A 22,265-nucleotide genomic window follows, 5' to 3' on the forward strand; every position below is an offset into this window, starting at 1 on the left:
CAATTAGGGACATAAAGGGGAAAGACTGTTTCTGTACTTGACAAAGCATTTTCTGACTGAATTGGCATCTTGATAAGCGATCCTGCTCCCTCATAGTCACTGGTTGGGATAATTACACAAGTCTGACGGGACTGAGGGAAATGTGAAGTGATAATTTCACAAATCAGTAGAACAAATTACCATGAAGGGGGTAATGTACCGGAGTGATTAATAACCACAGGAATCTGCTACCACATCCTGCAAATGTCAGACCCTGTCCCATCTCTGCTGTGAAGTGAACTTGTCAATCCTGGTGTTAATCATGTTTTTCAAACATTTGATGTGACACGACTTGCTATGTCGCTTCACTAAAATGCTAATTTTGTAACTTTTATCCTACATTTTTGTAGGTCCAGTTAGCCAATATTAGTCATGCTGTTGGTCAGATAATTGTACAGTTAATCTTCGTTCACCTAAAACAAGATATTGTTCAGAGCATTGTTCAGAGATGACATTCTTGGCTATATGTATTCAGAACTCCACCCTCTTTCTTTGCAAGTTACAGGTTAGTATATGTGCGAAATGTCAAAGACACCTTGTGACATAGAAATGTTTCTAGATCACTGGAAAAACTGCCCCTGGATATCTAATGAGTGTCACGCCATTGACTTGGTTACAAAATATTTTTATCACCTATCCATGGGTGATAAATGGTCAGTTTGTCCTTTGCCATGTGGACTGAAGAGTTCATGAAGAGATTTTCTTTCGGCTGAGGTCTCCCAAGCCTCTGAACCTGTGGCCCAGTGTCTCGTTGCAAAGGCTGACTCAGGGTGACTCTCTGTCTATGTGTTTACAATGGTCTCCCACTAGCATATCGCAATAACCCCAGACTGCTCTAAACTCCGGTGCATACACTGTCTGTGGCTGTCCCTGCTCCCACTTCCTCGGTCCTCTGAGGACCAGCCCAGACACCGCAGACATCTGCCAACATCAGTGGCATTCCACTCTGACTGACTGACGTGCCCGGGAGGTGGGTAGAGAGCAGTCGAGCCAAAAAGATACTTTCACACAGATTCAAACGAACTTGACAGCCTCAGACACACCCTGTCTATCTGTTTAGTTAGGCCATAGCTATTGACTTTTCACAGCCAATTATGTTTGCATCAGTAGCAGGAAATACCTGGGCATTACTATTTAGCTAATGCTTTTTAGTGTTTTACTTTGACCTCTTTTAATACCTGATAGTAAGTTGTTGTTTTGTTTAAGACAATACTGGGTAAAGGAAGGCAAGGAGTCCCTACTGCATGTCTGTTTACAGTGTCCCTGTGCATTGTGTGTGGTAACAAAACGGTAAAAGCATTGTTTATATTGTTTGTTCCATGTTATTTCAGTGTATGAGTAATTGTTTGATTTATAGAACCAAGTACATTACAGTAGCCGTTATCGCGTGACTTGGGGCAAATGCACTTAACGATAAGTGACCTTTTATTCTTTTGTCATCCTCCAAGGCTACTATGCATGTGCAGCCTCGTGTCTGTTCAAGGACATATATCTTTTTTTAGGATAAAGGAAAGTGTATCCTTTTCATTTTCAGACTTCAATGCAACCACTGACCACTCCCCCCTGCCCGGCGTACAAATCCCTCAATAGCTTCACCTTTTCACATCGCCGGCACATAGTCCCTGTTCAGAAAAGAAAACGTAGTCTCCCAAGCTCCAAAACAAATGCCTGTGCTGACACAATGGAAACCGTTCTTGTCCCCATGCTTTAGAAAGCCTCTTGGACCCAGCGTGTAGAAAGGCATCCGTCTGCCTATGTACAAACAGGAAATCTGAGGGGAAGAAAAGAGCCATGAGGTCTGTTAAAGAAGTCAAGGCCCAAATAGATTCCCTTCTCCCACCATGCTACTCTTTCCAGCCTTGTCTGCCGAACCCCAGAAAGCATTGAGTTCTGCTCCATATCACAGCATATCAACCCAGCACAATATTACATGTGGGAGATCGAGGAAGCAACTTTGTTCTTCCTCTAGGTGTTTCTCATTGTCATTGGTTTTATTGTTAACCTCACAACTTCATAGTCTTTGTAGTCTTTCTGACATGGTCTCTTCTCTATCCAGGATGAACGTGAAGCCAGGGAAATGGTGAAGAGGGAGCAGGATGAGGCCTACCAGCTGTCTTTAGAGGCTGACCGTAAAAAGGTTTGCCATTCTCTCAAACACCTATAAAACAATGACATGGATCCATTCTTATTTCAATATTGGAGGGTTTTTGAGGATACATTTTGACTTTTTTTTGGTGGCAAACTAAAAACCAATAGGGCTGGATGTAGACAAATGGATTTCTCTTGTTTCAGAGAGAAGCCCAAGAGAGAGAGCAGGCAGAACAGCTTCGTCTGCAACAGATCCAGAAAGAAGCAGATGATGAGAAAGAGGTAAGAACATGAATCATGTCTAATTTCACAATTTTTGTTTTATTTTAACAATAATGTCCAACTTAGATAATGCTGTAACACTGAAAACACATGTCGCCTTGCAGGAGTGTATAATGAGTAAGTAAATCTTAATTGTTCTTGTAGGTACATCTTATTTGACTTATTTGTATAAAATGACTGCATAAGAAGAATAAGGATTCATCAAAGACAGACCTTGCTAGTGCAAGTGCAATTGGGACGGATTTACTATTAAAGGACAATTACACGCAAAAGCTATATTTTTTTTCTAATGTAATTGAGTGATTGAAATTGACATCCATTTCATTTTGCTGGCTAAATATTTGTAATACTAATATAGACAAATCCACAAAAACATCTCAAAACAGTTGGTTTTGAAGAAATTATATAATTTGAGAAAATGTTCATAAGAATCAACAATTTTTTTTGAGTAGTTTATGAATCCTTATTTGACCAGGTACACTATATCAACAGAAAACCTCCAGTTCTTTCTCTTGTTGACTAAGGATCTAGGGAAAATCAGGGGAGGGAATAATGTGGCCCGTGGATATGAACATGGTTCGGTTGATTTAAAGTAGCTGTCATGCCCCAAACGGCTGGCGGCCCCTGCATTAGGAATTTTGTTATAATTCCTAATAGTAGCTGGTATGTTTCTGTGTGTAGAGTATATGTAGAGTGTATGTCTTCTAGGATCATTCTCCCAGTTACTGTTGCTGGGAAGATTTTCTGACAGCATGTTCCTCCCACCACCATGCTTCAACATGAGGATTGTATTAGCCAGTTTATGAGCGGTACTTTGTTTTCACCAGACATAGCAGTTGGCATTCAGGCCTAATAGTTTTAATCCTCAAATTTAGCATATCAACTTATTGTTACTTAGACATCAATTGCAACCACATTGAGCTAGCCAACATGGAGGATACTGACTGTTGCACGCTAACTTAGCTAGCTAGCTAAACTGAGCATACTATACTAATGTTCATGGATACAAAGCTAGCTTGGTATCCATGAATATATATAATTATTATATTATAAATTCAATAAATATATAAATAAATATATTTTTATAATTTATAAAGCCCTTGTTACATCAGCAGATGTCACAAAGTGCTTTTACAAAACAATAAATAACAGTAGTTTTGAATTTCACTGGCTAGGAAAAACTCCCTAAGAATGCCAACATTTAAGAAGAAACCTATAGAGGACCCAGGCTCAGAAGAGATATATAACCTACCAACTGGTCTGTGGGTAAATTAATGTCACCTACCCAGCTTGCTTGTAATTTCTTTCTTTAAAACTAGAAAGCCCGCTTATCACAGTAACTTAGCTAGACAACAATATGTCCCTCAGCTCCATTCTCTCTCCATTCTCATAAGCCTTTCATATTGAGGGTAAAGGAATTATGTCTGCAAATTATTCTTATATTTTTCTTAGATACAAGTTCAGAGAGCACCATTAAACCTCCGGTTCAACCCCATTGACCCCCCTCTAGAAAATATTTTCATTTACCCATGAAGGGGACGATGAGCAAGGAGATAGTGGAAGATATGTGGTGAAGGGGTTGCTGTACATCTGTTCGCTACAGTTGAATCTCCTTCGTTTAGGTTATATTTTTCAATTATTTAAATCATTTTGGGTTTTAATTGTTTTTGTTGGTCATTCCTTATAAGAAATATTTATTATATATTAAGGTAAAAAAGAAACCCTCCTGAATCCTGTCACAATTGACAGATTATAGCCTAAATGTGCAAAGAATAAAAGTCTATTCTTGAAATATGTTGTATTTCTTCTCTCCCAAAAATAATGGAATCAGAACCGGGATTCGATAAGCAGAGTCTGAATCGGAATTGGAATCGATGAAATTGAAACTATACCCAACCCTAGAGAAGTCTAGGACCTTACAGCTGTGTCTTTTTAAATCATGTCCAATCATTTGAATTTGCCATGGCTGAACTCCAATCAACTTTTTGAGCCTTCTCAAGAATGAACATAAGCCAAATTAGGCATCTGAACTCAATTTGGACGGTCATTGGTCTGAATGCCAATGTACATGAGGTGTTTTGATAAATTGGCACACCTTTCTAAAAACGTGTTTTCGCTTTGTAATTATGGGGAATTGTGTGTAGGTTGACGGTTAAAAATGAATGTAATGAAATATAAATTAGGTGTATAACGACTTAATGCAAGGGTAGTGAAAGGGTCTAAATACTTTCCAAAGCCACTGTGTATATGTGTGTGTGTATATATATATATATATGTGTGTGTGTGTGTGTGTGTGTATGTATATATATGATTTGTCGTCTTGCTGCATGTTGGAAATGTAGATGTTTTTGTTATTTATGGAGTGTATGCTAACACATGATACCCGCGGCGGGGCTAGAGAGACAGAGACATGTGCAAATCTCCAGTGTGTACAGTAAGGCCTATCCCTGTTAAGCTTGTCATACAGAGACGTTATTGTCCTTTTTAAATGCCGTACAACACACAAGCTCATATTGAAACCAAGTGAACAAAAGGGGCAGCACAAAGCACACCCGGACAAAGAAAAACAATTATGGCAGTGCAAAATCATTGGTGGATGCTGTGGTTATAGCTCCTTTTAGCTAGCTGATTGGCTGTTTACTCAGCAGCAAACACCAGGGATCAGGTGAACCAGCTAGCTGAGATGATTTGTCACATTAGTTAAACAGCCCGGGACAAAAGCCCTGTCTATCCGGTCTTAATTATATCACTGTATTCCTCTCACCCATTGCCATGGTTTCATCTCCGCCCAGCAGACCCTACTTGTATGCAACAGTGTAGATATTCTGAAATATGATATCCCATAATGGCCCCTCTGTTGTTTACATGCATTAAACACCACATCCTTTTCTTTTATATCAGACAGACTTAACTTTTTGTGGCATCTAAAAGCAAAAGCTTTTTACCCTGATATTCCCTGGTATATTGTCACCTGGTCCGTGGATGCGTTTGGCTGCTTAGGTGGTTGCCCGGTCAAGTGCGGCAGATAGTAGGGCATGTGGTGTGTTTAATGATGAGCAAGGAGACTGGGAGACACTGGTGGAGTCAGTAATGAAACCTCAGGGACAAGAGGGGTGCCCCCACTCTCCTCAACTGGAGAGACTCGGACAAACAACCCGTAAGAAAGACTACTAGTTATAAACCACTGACACATCCACACATTAGTGTGTGGACAAAATAGTGGAAACACCACATGGAAAAGACTGTTACTTTGAAATGGCCATATCATTAGGTTGACTGCCGATTAGCATGTGTCAGCTAAAAAAGAACAGTAAGCGCTTTGATATTTTAGTTTTCAATGACATCACCGCCCCCCCTTTTAGACCAAATAGTGAATGTCTTAAATGCAGGTGCATCGGTCACAAACATTGTAATAGTATTCAACTTGTCAAGGTGACCACAAAAACAATCATGAAAGCCATGCCGAACATGTACAAATAGGAATGATGGTCGCAAGTCAAAGCTGACTAACAGGGGAAGAAAGACACTTACCAGGACAGTTGCTTAGTTCCCTAAAATACAATCTCTGAAATTACCAAAGAATTCAATCAATCATTCAATCATATAACCCTGTCTCAACAAAAACTATACATTGTGAGCTTCACAAAATTGGAATTTACAGCAGTGCCGTAAAATAAAATGGAATCTGCTGGAATCCAAAGTCATTGCACAAAGAATCATCACTTGGTGTATGGAGCACACAACCTGGACCCCTAAGTACTGGGGGGGAAAAGTTCTATGGTCTGATGATTTAACCATGCTGAGGAATCATCGGGCCCAGGGGTGCACAATTACCACTTTTTCATTGTGGATACAGATTCCAAATACTGAACTCTGAGTATCTGCCGAAACCGAGTACTGATCGGAATACTCTTCCTTCCTACATCTAGACGGGTTTAAGTTTAGAGAAAGCTAAAGGATGTCTTCACAATGTCTGCTGCCAACTGTTAAATATTGGGCAGCCATCTTGTGGGAATCATACGGTCCGATTAGGTATCGATACTGGTGTTGAAAATGTGTCCAATACTGGCAAAAAATGTGATCGGTGATGGCAAGTCTATGTATTAAGCCGATGCCCCAAAACAGATTGTCCTAACAATGTGCCATAAACCCATGCTGTGCGTAGTGAACTCCACAACCTCTCTAATGTTTGCAGTCTGTAACCACTTTATAATTGAAACCACTTGTAAAACTAGAAGTTGCGAATTTTCCGAAGCAAGTGTTTCAAGGGTTGACAGTAGAGAAGCTTAAGCTAACTAGTTAACCCCAGCCAACTAACGCCAGCTAGTGAAGTTGGCCAAAGCCAGCTGATGCTAGAAAAAGCCAGGCCAATTGAGAATACATCACTTTAAAATGTGATTGAATGATAACAAGCTTAACATGCCAATTCAAATAGAATATTATGATTCAAAACATTCTGATAAGAAATTGTCTGTATAAACATAAAGGAAATTTGGCTGTTTGCCACATGCCTAGTTTTCTTTGCAGTGTATTATTTTTCCAATAAGTATTCATTATCCCATACTGCATTGTTATAGAATTTCCACAAATTCGTTACTCTATCTTGGAGTGTTCATGAAGTGTATTTGAACAAATTTGAATACGATTTGATGTTGTTCTTAAATATTGTGAATTTTTCTTTAATAAAGACTTCAGTCATGTCAAACAGTTCTTGCAATCATAGCACATGGGAGTATCCAATCAGTACTCGGTATCAGCAGATACTCAGAGTTCAGTATTTTGAATCTGTATTGATAATGAAAAAGTGGTGAATGTGTACTCCTAGGTCCGATGATTCCTCTGCATGGTTATATAACGACCAAGGTAAATGAGACCATTTTACAGGACTAGATGCACTCTGTGGTGCAAACAGTGTTCATGATGTTTCTGTATTCCATGATGTTAATGCCTCCACACACACTCCTGAACCAATTCAAGAGTTTGAATGAACACCAGGATGACATCAAAGGAATGGCTTTCATGGCCTCCCCAATCACCAGATCTGAACATCAATGAGCCTTAATGGGACGTTCTGTAAAGCAGAGCTCGTTCTAGATTTTGGCCTTTATCTCCTAAAGAACTGGAGGCTTTTCTTGAATGGTGCACTATTCCACTACACACAGTTCAGGACCGGTTTGGAGCTGTACTGAAGGCAAAGGCTGGCCCTACTCTTATTAGGTCCTTGATATTGTTATAGAATTAGTTTTTTTGTTTGTTTTTTGTCCACTTTCTATATATTGCAACCATTATCACTTGAGTAGCGAGGTACAAAGAGGTCTTAGTGTGTATGCCCTGGTTGTGTACGCCAGACAGGCTTTCACAAGTCCTGAATATTTACATAAAGCTTGATTTGAAAAAAAATTACCACAGTTTGTCAGAACTTCAAGAATATCCCCTGACCTTACAAAAACGCAGGATATAATCAAACAGGGCTAGTGGGATTGTTAAGTGAAAAGCAGTCTTTTAGTATTGCAAACCACCAACTGGAAGTTCTTGCTCTGTCCTCAGTGATCTGAACTTGACTGTTCAAATGGAATGGTATTACTACTTGTGTGCTAATGAAACCAATAAAATTGCATTGTTTGAGTCAACTATCCCTTTAGAAACACAACTATTTCCAGATTGTTTCGCTCTTTCACCCGCTGCTGCTGCTGTTGCTGGATCGGTCAGGTAGAAAGATGGGAGATATTCAACGGAGCCTGTGTGTCTGTATGCTGTGTAAGAAGGGCAGCAGCTGTCCCAACCATTCAGTGCTGTGTGCCGTTCACCAGTCACGGTTCCAAAACCTGTGTGAGTAAACAAGGCCGGCAGGGTGTCCTGCACCTGGAGCCCAGCCAAGGTACCTGCCTTTCACCCATCCACTTATGTGGCAATCCCAACCTGCTCTGTATCCACAGACCAGGCTCTCCAGTCAGCCCCAACATCTCCTGCCTTGCCTGCCCTCCACAATGCCCCCGCAGGCAGCACAGGAAAACAAACCCTGCAGTAGTAACACACACAAAGAGGGAATGCCTTCTGTGATTTTGTGTCTTTGTGCCTGTAGGGAGATGAAAAGAAGAGGTAGTAACATAGGGGGAGGGGCGGTGATGTCATTATTTACCGGTAGCATGGGCCCCATGCAGCTACTGTCAGGTGCACAGCTACTTGCCATCTCTGCCCCCCCCCCCCCCCCCCCCCCCGTTGTGGTGGTGTTTGTTTTCTGTGGGCGATGCTCCGAAGTGCTCTTTGTGCGTAGCAGGGCCCTGAGTTGAGGCGTGCGGTTTCAGTGACGCCATAGTGCCGTGAGCCGCGGAGGGGCCCCAGGGGTGGGGTGGGGGCTGTTTTACCAGGCCCCTACCTGAGGGATCGCCTCCGGCACGCGCCTGCTCAAAGCCCGGAGCTGCTAATGAGCTACTGTTGTACACTTTTATGAAATATAATTGCATTATGGTCTGTAAATAAAGCTGCCATGTGTTGTCACAGCATATGCTACCCACTGTCAAAACAGGAACAACAAGCTGGAGGTAAAGGGCCCTGGGGAGCAGCAGGTCTTGCTCTGTGACACTGGAGACCTGATTAATGTTGATGAGGAAAGCCTCTTTTCATTCTGGGCAGTTAGCTCGTTTACCTCTGCAAGAGTTAGCATTTTCCTTTTTTTTCTTCATGAAGGACACGTTAAGACTATCTTACATGCTTTGGAGAAGCAGTTCAAATAATGAAATACTTTTTACATACCAATAAGTACATATGTTGACTTGTTAAATGACATTTTCACATTTCCAGTTATTTTTTTTGCACTATGTATTGTTACCAGACAGTAACAGAATAAATCCATGTCATTCATATCAGAGTGTATGTAGACGTATCAAGGACATAATTTGCACCTTAAAATAATGTCATTGTCTGACTGAATAATCACCCCCTTCTGTTCTCTGCTTTCTTTGTCCCTTTTCCATTTGTCTAGGCCATCCGCCTCTCATTGGAGCACGCCCTGCCACCAGAGCCTGCAGAAGAGGGAGGAGAGCTAATTAGCAAGCTGCGTATCCGAACCCCCAGCGGAGAGTTTCTGGTGCGCCGCTTCCTGGGCAGCACCAAGCTGCAGGTCCTGTTTGACTTTGTGGCCTCCAAGGGTTACCCGTTGGACGACTTCAAACTGCTCACCACCTTCCCCCGCAGAAACGTGAGCACAGCCCAGAGAAAGGAAATGTTCACAAGACATAACCCATGAATGCATACATTGGAAGCTGCCTTTGCTAACAAATATGCAGTCAAACCATGTTAATTTAACCCCCTATGTTTAGCTTTCTTTGCGTGTGTCCAGGTGTTAACTCGCTTTGCGCTGAGCAGTCATCAGAAACTCAGCAGCCCCACTCAGCGATCCCCAAATCATTATGTAGCATCTCCGCAGGAGGAATCCACAGTAATAATTGGCTCACCCCCACCAAGTGGCTCGCGTTTGTTGCTCATCTCAATCCCCAGTGCCCAAAGAGTGTGACTGTTCGGATAGTTAGGGGATGGCTGCATAATTAAAAGCCATGGTGGGCTAATGAGAAATGTGTGCGCACGCACGTCTGAGTGTTTTTATCTATCCACAAGTGCATTTATCATTTGGTGAATATTAATTAAGAGCCTGCACGTGTGCACAAAACAGCTACTAAGGATACAGTCAGCAGTGTCCTCTTACAGCAGTTTCTCCATGTAACACACCAGAGTTCTGGTTTCAGTAATTGGAGCTGCTGACCATGCTCTGGGCTGTGGCAGGTAGCTAATGAGCGTTGTTTTAACTACCTGTTTAATTGGAGTGCCGGAAACAAAATCAAGGTGCATGCTGGCGGGTGGTTGTGTTTGTGTGGGTGGGTGGTTGTGTTTGTGTGGGGATGGGTGTGTTTGTGTGGGGATGGGTGTGTTTGTGTGGGTGGGTGGTTGTGCGTGTTGCAGGCGTGTCCAGGCAGCTTGCCATCCCTGTCTTTGGGGAACTTAGTGGTAAAAACACTTATCTCTCGCTAGCTCACAACACACAAGCACAGTACGCGCAGACAAGCACACACACATTAATCTATTCAAGAATATACATGCTCTAATCACAACTTTCATGCGTACTTAAAAATCCAAAGATTCATAGTTTTGTCTTGAGAATTAAAATCAAAGAAAGTAAGCAAGTGTTTCTGGCAGAGAGCAAACATTGAAAGGATTTTTGGATGGACATTAGGCAAAAAACAGAAGAGAGGGGAGTTCATTGCTGTTTTTTTTATTATTCCCTCCATCTTGCACTATTCTTCAGTAGTTTCCTCAAGGCTCTACATAAATAAAATAAAATGATTGGTAGCATTGGTGCCCATAACTCAAGCTGGGGCCACCAGATGCAATTTAGTAAAAGAGTTAAAAAGATTGATCATTGCTTGCCACCATATATGAATTGTAGCTTCTTTTGAAGGACATGTTGTGCTTTACAAAGTAATATGTAGGTAACATGACTGATATACACAGACTTTCACGATACCGCTGCACTTTAAGGCCCTCTTTCGTAGTGTTAAGCTGTCCACTGCAATCATGGTATTTTAGCAACTCCTGTGAGAACTAAGGCACATGTTATGCCCTAGAAAATAAGCAACATGACAGAACTTCAAATGCCGTGCTAATGATCCTGCTACACAGAGATCTAAAATGTGCACCGCTAATATAGGACAGATATTTTGGCCTTGTTCAACTAGAGCAGTTATCACCAATTAGCAGACCCTGGTCCAGGTCTAGACCAAACGATGGTTCGATCCGGACATCTCCAAATTTGTCATAAATTAATAATATTGACGGAGCTTCTATATTTTTCCACTTCGGGCACAGTTTAGACATCTCATGGGACATGGGCGGGTCTAGACAATTGTATTGTTCAATCCCTTGCTTCATTTCAATCACTATTGCAATTCAGCCAATGAAAGAAAATGATTATTTACGATTTAATATAAAGCTATGTTCACCACAGTAGCAAAAGCACAAACGAAAGATGACAGAACGACAGCAGCTATGTCTTACTCAAAAGTTAGGAAAGTCGACACTGAAAATTGAGCTTTCAAAGATTAATAGACAGATAAATGCCTTTATTCCTCCTGCAGAATTGCCAGATCAGTCTGTCTTAATTCTTCTGAGACAGTGGCAATTATAAAAAGCAGAAATGTTAAGCGGCACTATGAAACAAGGCAGATATTTTGAGGAAACCAATGCAGCAAAGTCAGGTGAGGGCACGGAAAACTCCCAGCTCATTATGATGGTTTGGACCTTTGATGTTGAGGACATTTTGGTGACTGGACCATGTTACATTTTAATTGAATACCCTGAATTAGGGAAATACATTTTCCGCTTCAGTAATGGTGGCACAGATCTGCACCCACTTTTTTCTTCTCTGTAGCACTCGGTAGACCAAATTATAGCTAATCCTTATCACTACAACACAAACCCTAAGGCAAATTGCACCAAAAATATTACTCCTGGTCGCATATGCAACCAAAACGCGTTTTAGATCCTGAGCGCATAACTTTATTGAATTGCCATTTGGTGCACAGACTAGCAGACTGTGCCAGTGTGTGTTTGTACATCTGAACACAGTGCCCAGTCCATCTAATCCCCCAGCTCTCCTCTCTAATTAAAAAGGAGCCTCCATCTCCTCCACACGCTCCCACTGTTGCTCTGCCTGGATTAGCGGATGTACCACTATTGCATTTTTAATACACCACACATTTTTTAACTCCATCTCTCCTTCCCATGTGCGACTACTCAAGGTAATTGCCAGCAATAAGAAAGCAATTAAGCGGATGATTAGGAGAAAGGGAAAACACCTTTCTGACTTTATTACTTTTCTTTTGTTTGGCTGCGTTGTCAGTTATTGAACGTTTTTGTTTTGGTGTTTGTTACCCCTTCTGTTAATACTTGCTGGAACCGGTATATACATATCTTGTCCAGGTACTTAGTTGTTCCAAGCGTGTGTTAAATCAGCTCAGTCTTCCCAAGAGATTTTAGACACCCAAACAGTCTGCACAGGATATTTTTCTTCAGATTGCGATACTGTACTTTCCACCAGGTTTCACCTCACCATAATTGATGTTCCAGGTTTCTTCAAATGAAATGCTGGAAGAGTACCATAGGCTAGAACAGTTTAGACAAAACTGAATGTAAAATAAACAGTGCAATGAAAATGATCCTTGTGTCCAACAGACATCACATCTACACCTCTTGGTTAGGTTCTAATCTGAAACAGTGGTGCACAGGAAGAACAATTGCAGTTCATTGATAAGACTTCCAAATGGGTTCTCTTCCAAGGAAACTTTCCCCAATATCATCTTCCACCTTTATTACTGCATGTTGGCTTATAGCTTCATGGGCCATACAGGGCCTCCAGAAAGTATTCAGACCACTTTACTTTCTCCACATCGTGTTGTTACAGACTTCATTAAATACTTTTTGCCATCAACCTACACACAATTTTATGACAAAGTGATAATGCTGAAGTGGCTTTGGCACAAGTGTGTGTGAATGTCCTTCATTGGCCCAGCCAAACCCCGAACTAGAATCCCATTGAACATCTGTGGGCAATTCACCGATGCTCCCCATCCAATCTGCCAGCTTGAAAGGAACTCTACTGTACTAGGATGAATGTGACAAACTTCCCAAATACAGGTGTGCCAAGGTGGTAGAGGCACACCAAAGAAGACTCAAAGCTATGATCACTGCCATTGGAGCTTCTACAAAGTAGTGAATAAAAGGTCTGAATGCTTATGCTCTTTTCAGTCTTTTAGTACCTTTCTGCAAATATTTAATCAATGATAAATTAAATATATAACACAACAAAATGTGGAGAAAGTGAATGGACATGCATAATATCCAAAAGCACTGTATATAAAGCTCTAGTTCAAGTAGCTCTCATAGACCCACTGCACCGCATTAATCGTGTAGTCACTCTCCCTCTGTAGGCACTGTATGTTTCTGTCTTTGCATTGGTTTTGCTCTAGGCAGCATACAGGAGACTTGTGAGAGCAGATTGTCTCCCTCATCCAGAGAAGTTAAAAGCTCCGGGCCTGTTCCCCTGTGGAACCTCATTCCCTCCCTTTACCCTCCTGCCATCCATCCCACTCTCTTCAAGTCTGGAAGCGGCTTGCTTTGAAGTGGGCTGTTCACGCCCATTCTCCACGTGTTGTCATCGTTCCTGGAAGCCCGTAATGATCTCCCACTGCTTTTGTAATTGGCCAAATAAACACTTGACAACACAACTTTAAAACAGACAAGTTATTTGGTTTTAATTAACATAGAACCTAAATTGCTTCTTTAAAAATGCGTTATTTCAGCTGCACGTTGGATTATGTTGAAAACTGACCGTTTATTTTTTCACTTACCTCTCAAGATATCAAATGTTTGGGGTTTTTTTCATAATAATGAGGTGATTTGGAGTATTTATTTTAACGTCAGCTTAAGTGTTAATCGTGTTATGGTAAACATGTTGAAATCATAACATGAAAGACAGTGACAGGGAGTTAATACCTAATGTTGTGAGATGTGATATCAGACTCTCAGACACAGGATGAAATATTCCTAAATTAAAGATTTTCATTCATGTTAAATCAAATCTAGAAATCCAATCCTTCCAATATATACTTCCTATATATATATATATAATCAGAGTGTGAAATGTCTGTTCAATGGTAGGTCTACAATGTTTCCTGTGGGATACAACAAGATCTTGGTGTTAATGCACTGAACCATATTCGTCCTTGTTGAGCTTGAATATCTATTAGTGCTGCTCATAGCCTATTCAGGGTTATACCAAGTGGGTGATCACTAGTTTGACATTGACCACAATAGTACATCTCTCTAGCAAGGTGGTATCTCGTTGTGCTCGGTGTTTGTTTGGCCACTGTGTGAGGCCTGTTAGGATGAGTGCGTGAAAGGGTTAAAGGATTATCTGCCATCAACATCATCAAGCACACGAGAAAACACTGCTTCAACGGATTATAAAGGAATCTTCCAAACCCTCTTAGAAGTACCCACAACAGATTAGTTATGTAGTTATGTACCACACCTGGTTTATCTGTACTAAAATACAAGTGATTAGTGCTTTTTGGAGTTTTGGTTCTAGTAATTGCGGTTTTCTATTACTTTTGTATGGTGCTGTCATATGATTAAAATAATTGTCTTCTGTCATTAATCATGATTATTTTCAATTTTAGAATTTGTTCAAATTTGGTCTTAAAAAGCTGTGCATTATGTTAAATACATAATTTTTTTAAATTGTAAATTATGGACAGTGTTTGTCTTGAAATTAAATAAGTGCAGGAGCTGGCTTGTTCCAAGTCAGTCCATTAGACCAAATTGTCACTGCCCTTTAATTTCTCGCTTCAAATTACCATGATAAGTGCAGCATTTATTTTTAGCCCATTTAAATCACACAGAGCAGTTGGATGTGCAGGCATTTGATCCAACACTGTATCACACCTCAGCTTTTCAAAGTATTGACCTTTTGATTTTTAGGCTGAACTGGGGTTAGAGTGGGGTTCAGGTGGCCTGCTAACACAAGTGTTCCTGATGGATGATTGCCCACAACCAAATACTTGTCTTCATTAAATGATTCCCAAATGTGATGAAATGCATAACGTGGTCAAGGTGGCTAGAGATGTTGATCTATAAAATTATAATGAGAAACCTGTCATTTATGCACAGCATTCCTGTTCCACAATTAGAATATCTTTTGGCGGAAACCGGACTGGCGATGACGTTAATGCTTTGCTCGGGGGGGGGGCACCTGGTTGTTCACTGGTTTTTTGTAGGTAGATGGTTTTGGGGGATGTAAGGAGAGAGAGGGTTTTGTTGCATGTAAACACAGTTTACAATGCCTACTGGCATTCATTTGTACCTGTGAACCACTCAGGTCAAGCGCCTACAAAGTTAATGGTACGCTGTTGTAAAATAATGTAAACTCTCTCAAGTCAAGCACTGGCTATGGATGATTCTTAGGCTCAAAAAAGAAAAACGTGTTTATGGTGACAAGAAAATGTGCGGTGCTTAGCATTTTGAATTAATTGCAAACATTAACTTAAGATTGACAGCCACACTTTTTTTTTTACTTTAAATTTATAATGAAAGGTTACTTGCTGAACACTTGAGTTTTCAGTTTTACACAAAATGCATATTGCAGTTTCTCTTTTAGTCTTCTGAAATGAATCCTGTAAGAAACTGACAGGTCCCTTCTAATTCTCTCCTCCCTGACCACCTGTCTCTCTTCCCTTAGGCATCACCTGCCTTTTTCTTGACACTGTCAGTGGGTTAAATGCTAAGAATAAAAATAGACTAAGGGTGTTTTCACACTTTCAGCCAATCTGAGGACTCGGTGCGGCTCACTTACATTTTTGTGCCTTGTGAACATTTCAAAGGAACCCAGACCCCTTAAAACAGCCCCTGAAACGGACCAAACTTAGACCACCTCTCAAGGCAACTGCACTAAGCCCATTTTGACCCTTTGGATCTACCATAAATTTCACCTGAGTTTTAATGTGAATGGGTAGAAATTGTAGCAAATGTTTAGTGAATGCAAAGAGGAGGTGAAGTATACCAACAAATCTTGAGTTCTCATTTTGAGGCAAGGGCAGTGTGAATACAAAGACAACTGTTCTTTTTTTAATTCCAGAGTTCAGTTGGAAGTGGACTGGGATCAGTTATTTTAAAGAGAACTATATGTGAAAACACCCTAATAAGTTAAGCAACATTTTAGTGAGTGCCCATTACTACAGTGCTCGAACTCGAACATTTTAACATCAGTAAATACATGTTTTCATAAAAGCAGTGGGAGACTCATCTTTATCTCGTCCCTGCTAAGCAGTATTTTTCAGGCCACTTAACCACACAACCATGTTATCGCTGTCTGTTCTCCTTGGAATTAACTGGGTTTTCTATGAAGTTATAGAACATGCATTTTAATTTCCAACTGTTTTTCCAGTGTCTGATGCCATGCAGCCGTTGCAAATTCCTTCCTTTTCCCCATTGGATTTAGAGCCAGTCACTTGTAGTCCTTAGAATTTGAATTGTCAATCTAAATATTTTACATTTTAATCATTAAACAGACACTCATGGTCCAGAGAAAATTATAAGAATAATTAGGGTTACATGTCATACAGTACAAATTCATTGATTTAGCATTTTCACAAATCAAACAGTTCATTTAGAATATGCTTTTATTAGCCATATCACAAATAACACTGTATTGTCAGTCTCTACCTCGCTGCTGTGTGTCTCAGTCAGGGGGGGGGGGAATTCATGGGGTCTAGGGTGAGCCAGACCAGTGAGAATATGGAAAGGGTATCACGATGCAGCGTGGAGAGGAAAAACAACAGCTTTGTTTGTTGACAGACGCCTCAATGCTTATGGTCTGTTAATTGGATAACAATGTAAACAATCAGCGATGGTGCTGGTCTCCTGTGTCATTGTGGCATCTTGTTTCTCTGCTTTCTCTTTTTGTCAGATGCTCTTCAGTCTCTGCACACGCTAACCTTCGCGCTCGCACCCAGCCGCGGCTCGCTTAGCCCTCATTTACTTATACCTGACGCTGTGGTATCATAACAGCCTGCCAGGTTCATTTGCATAGCTGCCATTTTTTTCATATTGAGCAAGAAGGTGGGAAGAAGGCGTCCACCCGCTGGGATGTAATCTGTTAGTGGCACGCCATCTTCCTTTTGTCTCACCGTGATGCGTTGCACAGGTTCGACATGACACCCCCTCCCTGTGTGACCCAATGCCCTCCAGTCAAGCTTAGGAGCGAGGAGCGCAAATAACACATGAAATGAGGGTGATATGAAGTCAAAGTGCATCTGTTGGTGTGACAACCCCCCCCCCCCCCAATTCCTCTGGGAGTGACTGTATTTGCGGATTAATTATTGCTCCTCTTTTGAACCCCTGGCGTCAAAGCTTTGAAATGAGCTACTTTATCTAGCTCTCCTGAAGGTTAGGTTTCGATGACTAAATGGGTATTGGAAAAATGACTCATTTGAAAATGATTTGTTTTGAGGAAAGGATTGTTTATTACCGTGTCTGTGTTAGAACAAAAGCCAATGAGATGTCATGTTAGAGTGTTGGATCTGGCTGTTGGCACAGCACGTCAACATGCATGACAGGAGCCTGGGGAAGATGACTCATTAAATGTCAGGAATGGAGTGAATCAAGTAATATCAAATGCTACTGTATGTGTTGGTTGATAATGTTTCATTCATTTTAGTTTAGTACGCCGACCCTTTAAGCATGTCTTTCCTAATAAATGTGTGATCAGCTGCCTGTACCATGCATACAGGGACCCATGTATGTCAATGTACAACTGCTTGCTCCCCCAAACATAGCAGTGATGGATAGAGATCTATCCAGAAAGTCATAGATCCGACTCTAGTTGGACAGGGGTGGAGGGCGTTTGACTTGGTGTCAGTGCTCATGTTTCAGCCTCGTCAAAGGTCCCTCAGCCATGGCATTATCTAGAGGTGTTTTCTCCTCCTAATCCGTCTTTGTTGGGATGGTCTCATCACTGTGAGGCGAACTCTGACCTTCCTACGCGGGCTGTCTGAGGCCTGCTAGTTAATTACCACCCCAGTGATCATAATAGGAGGTCTAATCAGAGGTTGTCACCACAGGCAGCAGATAAGCCCTGGACTGGTCCCCACGTCAAAACAGACAGAGGGCCCAGGTGTGGGGAAGGGGACGACCAGGGGCCTATGTAACAAGAGACCCCCGGTGATTAACCCTCAAAAGCGAGGAGGCAAGGTCGCCTCATGTTAAACAACATGGGTTACCCATGTGTCAACAGAGCTAACGAAATTAGCTGAATTATAGATGGCACAGCATTATCACTGTCTCGCTCTGCGCTCAACCTGGATTTGAATGTTTAATACCTTGACGCTGTACTGATACTGTATATGCGGCTCTTGAACATGACCATTTACCTGACATTGTTTTGTTAGGTCATTCGTTCAATAGTGAAAGTTCATTCGTTGTAACACGTTGTTCAAGGCAGGTTGTTGACTCCCCAGCAGTTTCATGTTGATGGACGTTTCACAAAACCAGATATTAGATGGATCTGTGGGAAACATAGCACTGGCCACCGGAATAGATGATTGCATTACTGCCTCTGTGACATAACCCACAAGCTGGCTGTGCTAACACTTTTCCGGTACTGTTTGCATGTTGGACATTGACTTTTTGCATCGCAAGGTAGTAGTGTTGAAGTGTATAAAGATTCAGAATTGGACTGGTTGGTTATTTATACTTTGCATTGTAATACTTCTCCATTCTGCAGCTGAAGGTAACACAGGCTAAAGGAAACTCAAGCTAGAATATACTTTTTTCTTTTTTTACATTTTAGTCAATCAATAAACACACATACCCAGAGCAACTTACAGGAGAAAATTAGCATAGCCAGTTCAGACAGGAAACCTGAGTGGTCATTGGTCAGCGACGTATTTGCTGACGCCTGGGATCACACCAATCACAATATCAGATTTCATACTGACCATTTAATCATCAGGTTACTCACTCAGTCTGTGTGCTGGTCTACTACCATGCTGGTGCAAACCCACCCAACACCCGCCTCCACCTGTTTGGTTGTGTGTTTCCTTTTCATGGGGGGATCAGTACTGCAACCTTGCTCATTGCCTAAGGGATTGCTATTAATGATATTATGGTGTGGATATCGTTATTAGTAGTATCGTATACATGATCATGTGACGCCAAGACCGGTATAAATTGTTTTGCATGTTCTAATAAATGGTTCAACTAAAACGTGGTGATTTCTGGCTGAATTAAGTTCAACGGTAGAACAACAGATCACTTTGAGATTTGATCCAGCAAACTTTCAGTTACCGGTCAGATGCATTAAATGCTAGGCTATCTGCTGACCCCAGTCATGACTGTGGATTGACTGTCATGTATCCTGTTTGAATGTGGCCTCATGGTTTCCTCGTTGTCGTTTCTCCTCTACAGATCACCCAGCTAGACCCAGACTCATCTTTACTGGAGGCCAAACTTTTCCCTCAGGAGACCCTTTTTCTGGAAGCTAAAGAGTAGGACTGACTGGCCTTGCCATGTGTGGTGATGGGACAGGCTGGACAAGTAGTGAAACACCCTAGCATGGTCCCAGTCGGTCTGCAGATACAGCCCACCCTCACACACTTGTGAACTCTCAAACACACACAGTACACAACATACAATACACAACTCCCACACAACCACCCTTAAAATATCCCCGTCCCCCCACACACTGATGCTTCTCAGCCTGTACAAGGTGCAAGAATGCCTAGTGTGCTCCTATGTGCAGAGATGCTCCCACAAGCACATAGCCAAACACCTCTCCACCACATCACAAACTTAATTGCGTGTTCTGGTTTTCTCTGCCCACACTCTTACAGTATAATATAAAAAGAAACTCTTGAGTAGAAGAACAGCATCGTGGACAAGGACTTCCCACTACAGTACAGCTGCCTTTTTAGACATGTTTTTGTGTTTGAATAAGAAATTTAAAAAAAGCAAAGAGACATTTCCTGGAGGACGCTGGACTATCTCATCTCCACCTGCATTCGGCCCCTAACCTCATTGCCCACCCCCTCCCTCAGCCTATAATGGACCCCCCAGGAGCAGCAAGAAAAGGCTTGATGTTCCTGCTCTGCTTCAACCAGCCCTGGTTTTTAATTTCAAAATGCTCCACACCCAACTGTCCCTTTATTTTTCTTGATCCTTTTTAAGTTTGATGCTGTATTTGTTTTAGTTTGATATACATTATATAAAATATATATGAACATACATCTGTCTGAGCCAGCACTCTCTTGAAACATGCACTTGGGCACACACGCATCATTTTCAGTTGTGTTGTCATTATTGTGGCCTTAATTGTGTGACTTTACCAATTTAAGTAATACTAATACAGATTTGACTGGGATGTTTTGAGGAGCTGTGGTGGAAAGATGGATAGGCTAATCATTTAGTAAATCTGTCATTACTTTGTATTTTGAGGTTTATTTTTACACCTTTGGCGATTCCTTAATTTTCACCTGAGTCATTATGACTGGGATTTGTCGAAGAGACCACAACATCAGCTTATGTTTTATTTCACATTAAAACTGTTAAATTATTTAAGACATGCATTGTCTATTGGCCTGTAGTCTATGGACCATTTTTATGTAAAGAATATAATTTATGAATAGTAGGTTATGTGTTTGACTTTGCATGTGTGTAGCATGCTTATCTCCATTAGCTAACAATACCGGGCAGGGGAAAATAAGGTACTGTAGACCTGGTCAACCTTTCTGGGGTGGTTGAAGACTACATGCCGCTATGCAGCCTGAATTTGCTTAGTTTAAACATTTGAGAGATTCGGAAGAAACAAGTTTGGATGAAGGTCAGTGTTCCTAGTGACCTAGTTTATGATTGACCACCAGTTATATTATCTAATATGAAAACATTAAGTAGATGTAGACAAGTAGATTAAATGTCTGCACACAAGTAGATGTGTGCAGACATTATGTTCCTATAAATGAAGTGGCCTTTTAATAAAGACCACATGGACTTTTTTTTTTAGACATGTTGACCAATTCTGGTCTTTTTTTTCTCAATGATTTTTTTCACATTATCTGATTGGACAACAAAAAATATATCAGAATTTGCACAGCCATGGAGAACTCAATGCATTTGCTTTTGAATAGAAATAAACAATTGCTAAACTCCTTAAGTAAAGGAAATTGTCATCTATTAGTCAAATAATTTGGTCAAGCTACCCTTTGGACATTTTCTCAGGCTACTCCTTGTTGCACACAAGCTTCCTTTCCCTGTAATAATGGGATTTATTGCTGAGTTATGTTTATTGTCAGCCCTGTTAAATGTAGCCTATTTAAGAGACGTTCGCTATTTTCTGTTTTATTTTAAAGTTAAACATTTACTTTATAACGGAATGTAATGAAACGTATTATTAGTTTATGTTTTATGGTGCACTTCTCAAAGAGAACGGACAATTTTTTTCTTAGGATCAACCGTCAGTAGGCATATTAGCTTTTCGGTAACAATGTCTTTGCCATAAATATGGTTAACGGCCAGTGTCCATTTCCTGATAGGGTTTTCGACCTTGTTACACACTTTCCATTCTCAGTTTTAACAGGAGATTTTGTTCAGTAAAGTTAATTATGCAATCAATTGAGGTGGAAATTTATGTATAAATTATAACCATCCAAAAACTGGAAACAATTATTAAGGTCCTGTTATTCTCAAAATACAAAACATGCATACAGTTTTTTAGGCTACAGTTAGGTTTTGAGCTTTTTAGTCTTCTTAGTGAGTTCTTCGTGACGTGCGCGGTTCAAATAATAATCAGGGGTCTGTCTCTGGCCACATTATTGATGTTTAGTAGCCGTTTGACAAGTGAAATCAATATCAAGCGTAGGCCTATCCACATTACCTTCATGGAGCTGTAGGCTTGTTTGTGAACTGTTTGGTTAAAGCCCAGGTGCAACTATCTTCAGAGCTTTAAATGCTATGGCAACACAACCTGATTTTTTTTATTGGTATATGGAAACTATTCACGTGCGCTTCTTAAACCAATATTTTTTGTTTTACGAAAAATGTAAGTTTGATAGCGGGTATTGAAAGCCAGTCCCCAACTGAATGAAACCTCTTGTTTTTTTAAGGCAATATTTTCCAGACATCTTCTGGTATTATCTGCCACAAAGGCTAATTTTCTCATTCAGCTACGAGCTTATAGGCTTATCTCTCCATCTGTAATGGCGTTCTTTTTACAGCAAAAGGCAAAGTTTTAGCCGGCACAGTGGGCCGAACAGTAG

The 22,265-nt window shown here is 40.9% G+C and overlaps 1 protein-coding gene across 1 annotated transcript in view; it reads left to right on the plus strand.

Moving 5' to 3' along the window:
• Positions 1–20,245, plus strand: part of faf1 (Fas (TNFRSF6) associated factor 1) — a 77,121-nt gene extending 56,876 nt beyond the window's left edge. Inside the window, exons 16-19 of the mRNA XM_010897800.5 lie at positions 2,096–2,176; positions 2,332–2,409; positions 9,392–9,607; positions 19,423–20,245. Of these exons, the coding sequence (XP_010896102.1) occupies positions 2,096–2,176; positions 2,332–2,409; positions 9,392–9,607; positions 19,423–19,506 (459 nt within the window). The 3' untranslated portion in view covers positions 19,507–20,245. The remainder of the gene's footprint in view (positions 1–2,095; positions 2,177–2,331; positions 2,410–9,391; positions 9,608–19,422) is intronic.
• Positions 20,246–22,265: the final 2,020 nt, after the last annotated feature.

This window comes from Esox lucius, chromosome 8 (genome assembly GCF_011004845.1).
Source record: "Esox lucius isolate fEsoLuc1 chromosome 8, fEsoLuc1.pri, whole genome shotgun sequence".
Taxonomy (NCBI): domain Eukaryota; kingdom Metazoa; phylum Chordata; class Actinopteri; order Esociformes; family Esocidae; genus Esox; species Esox lucius.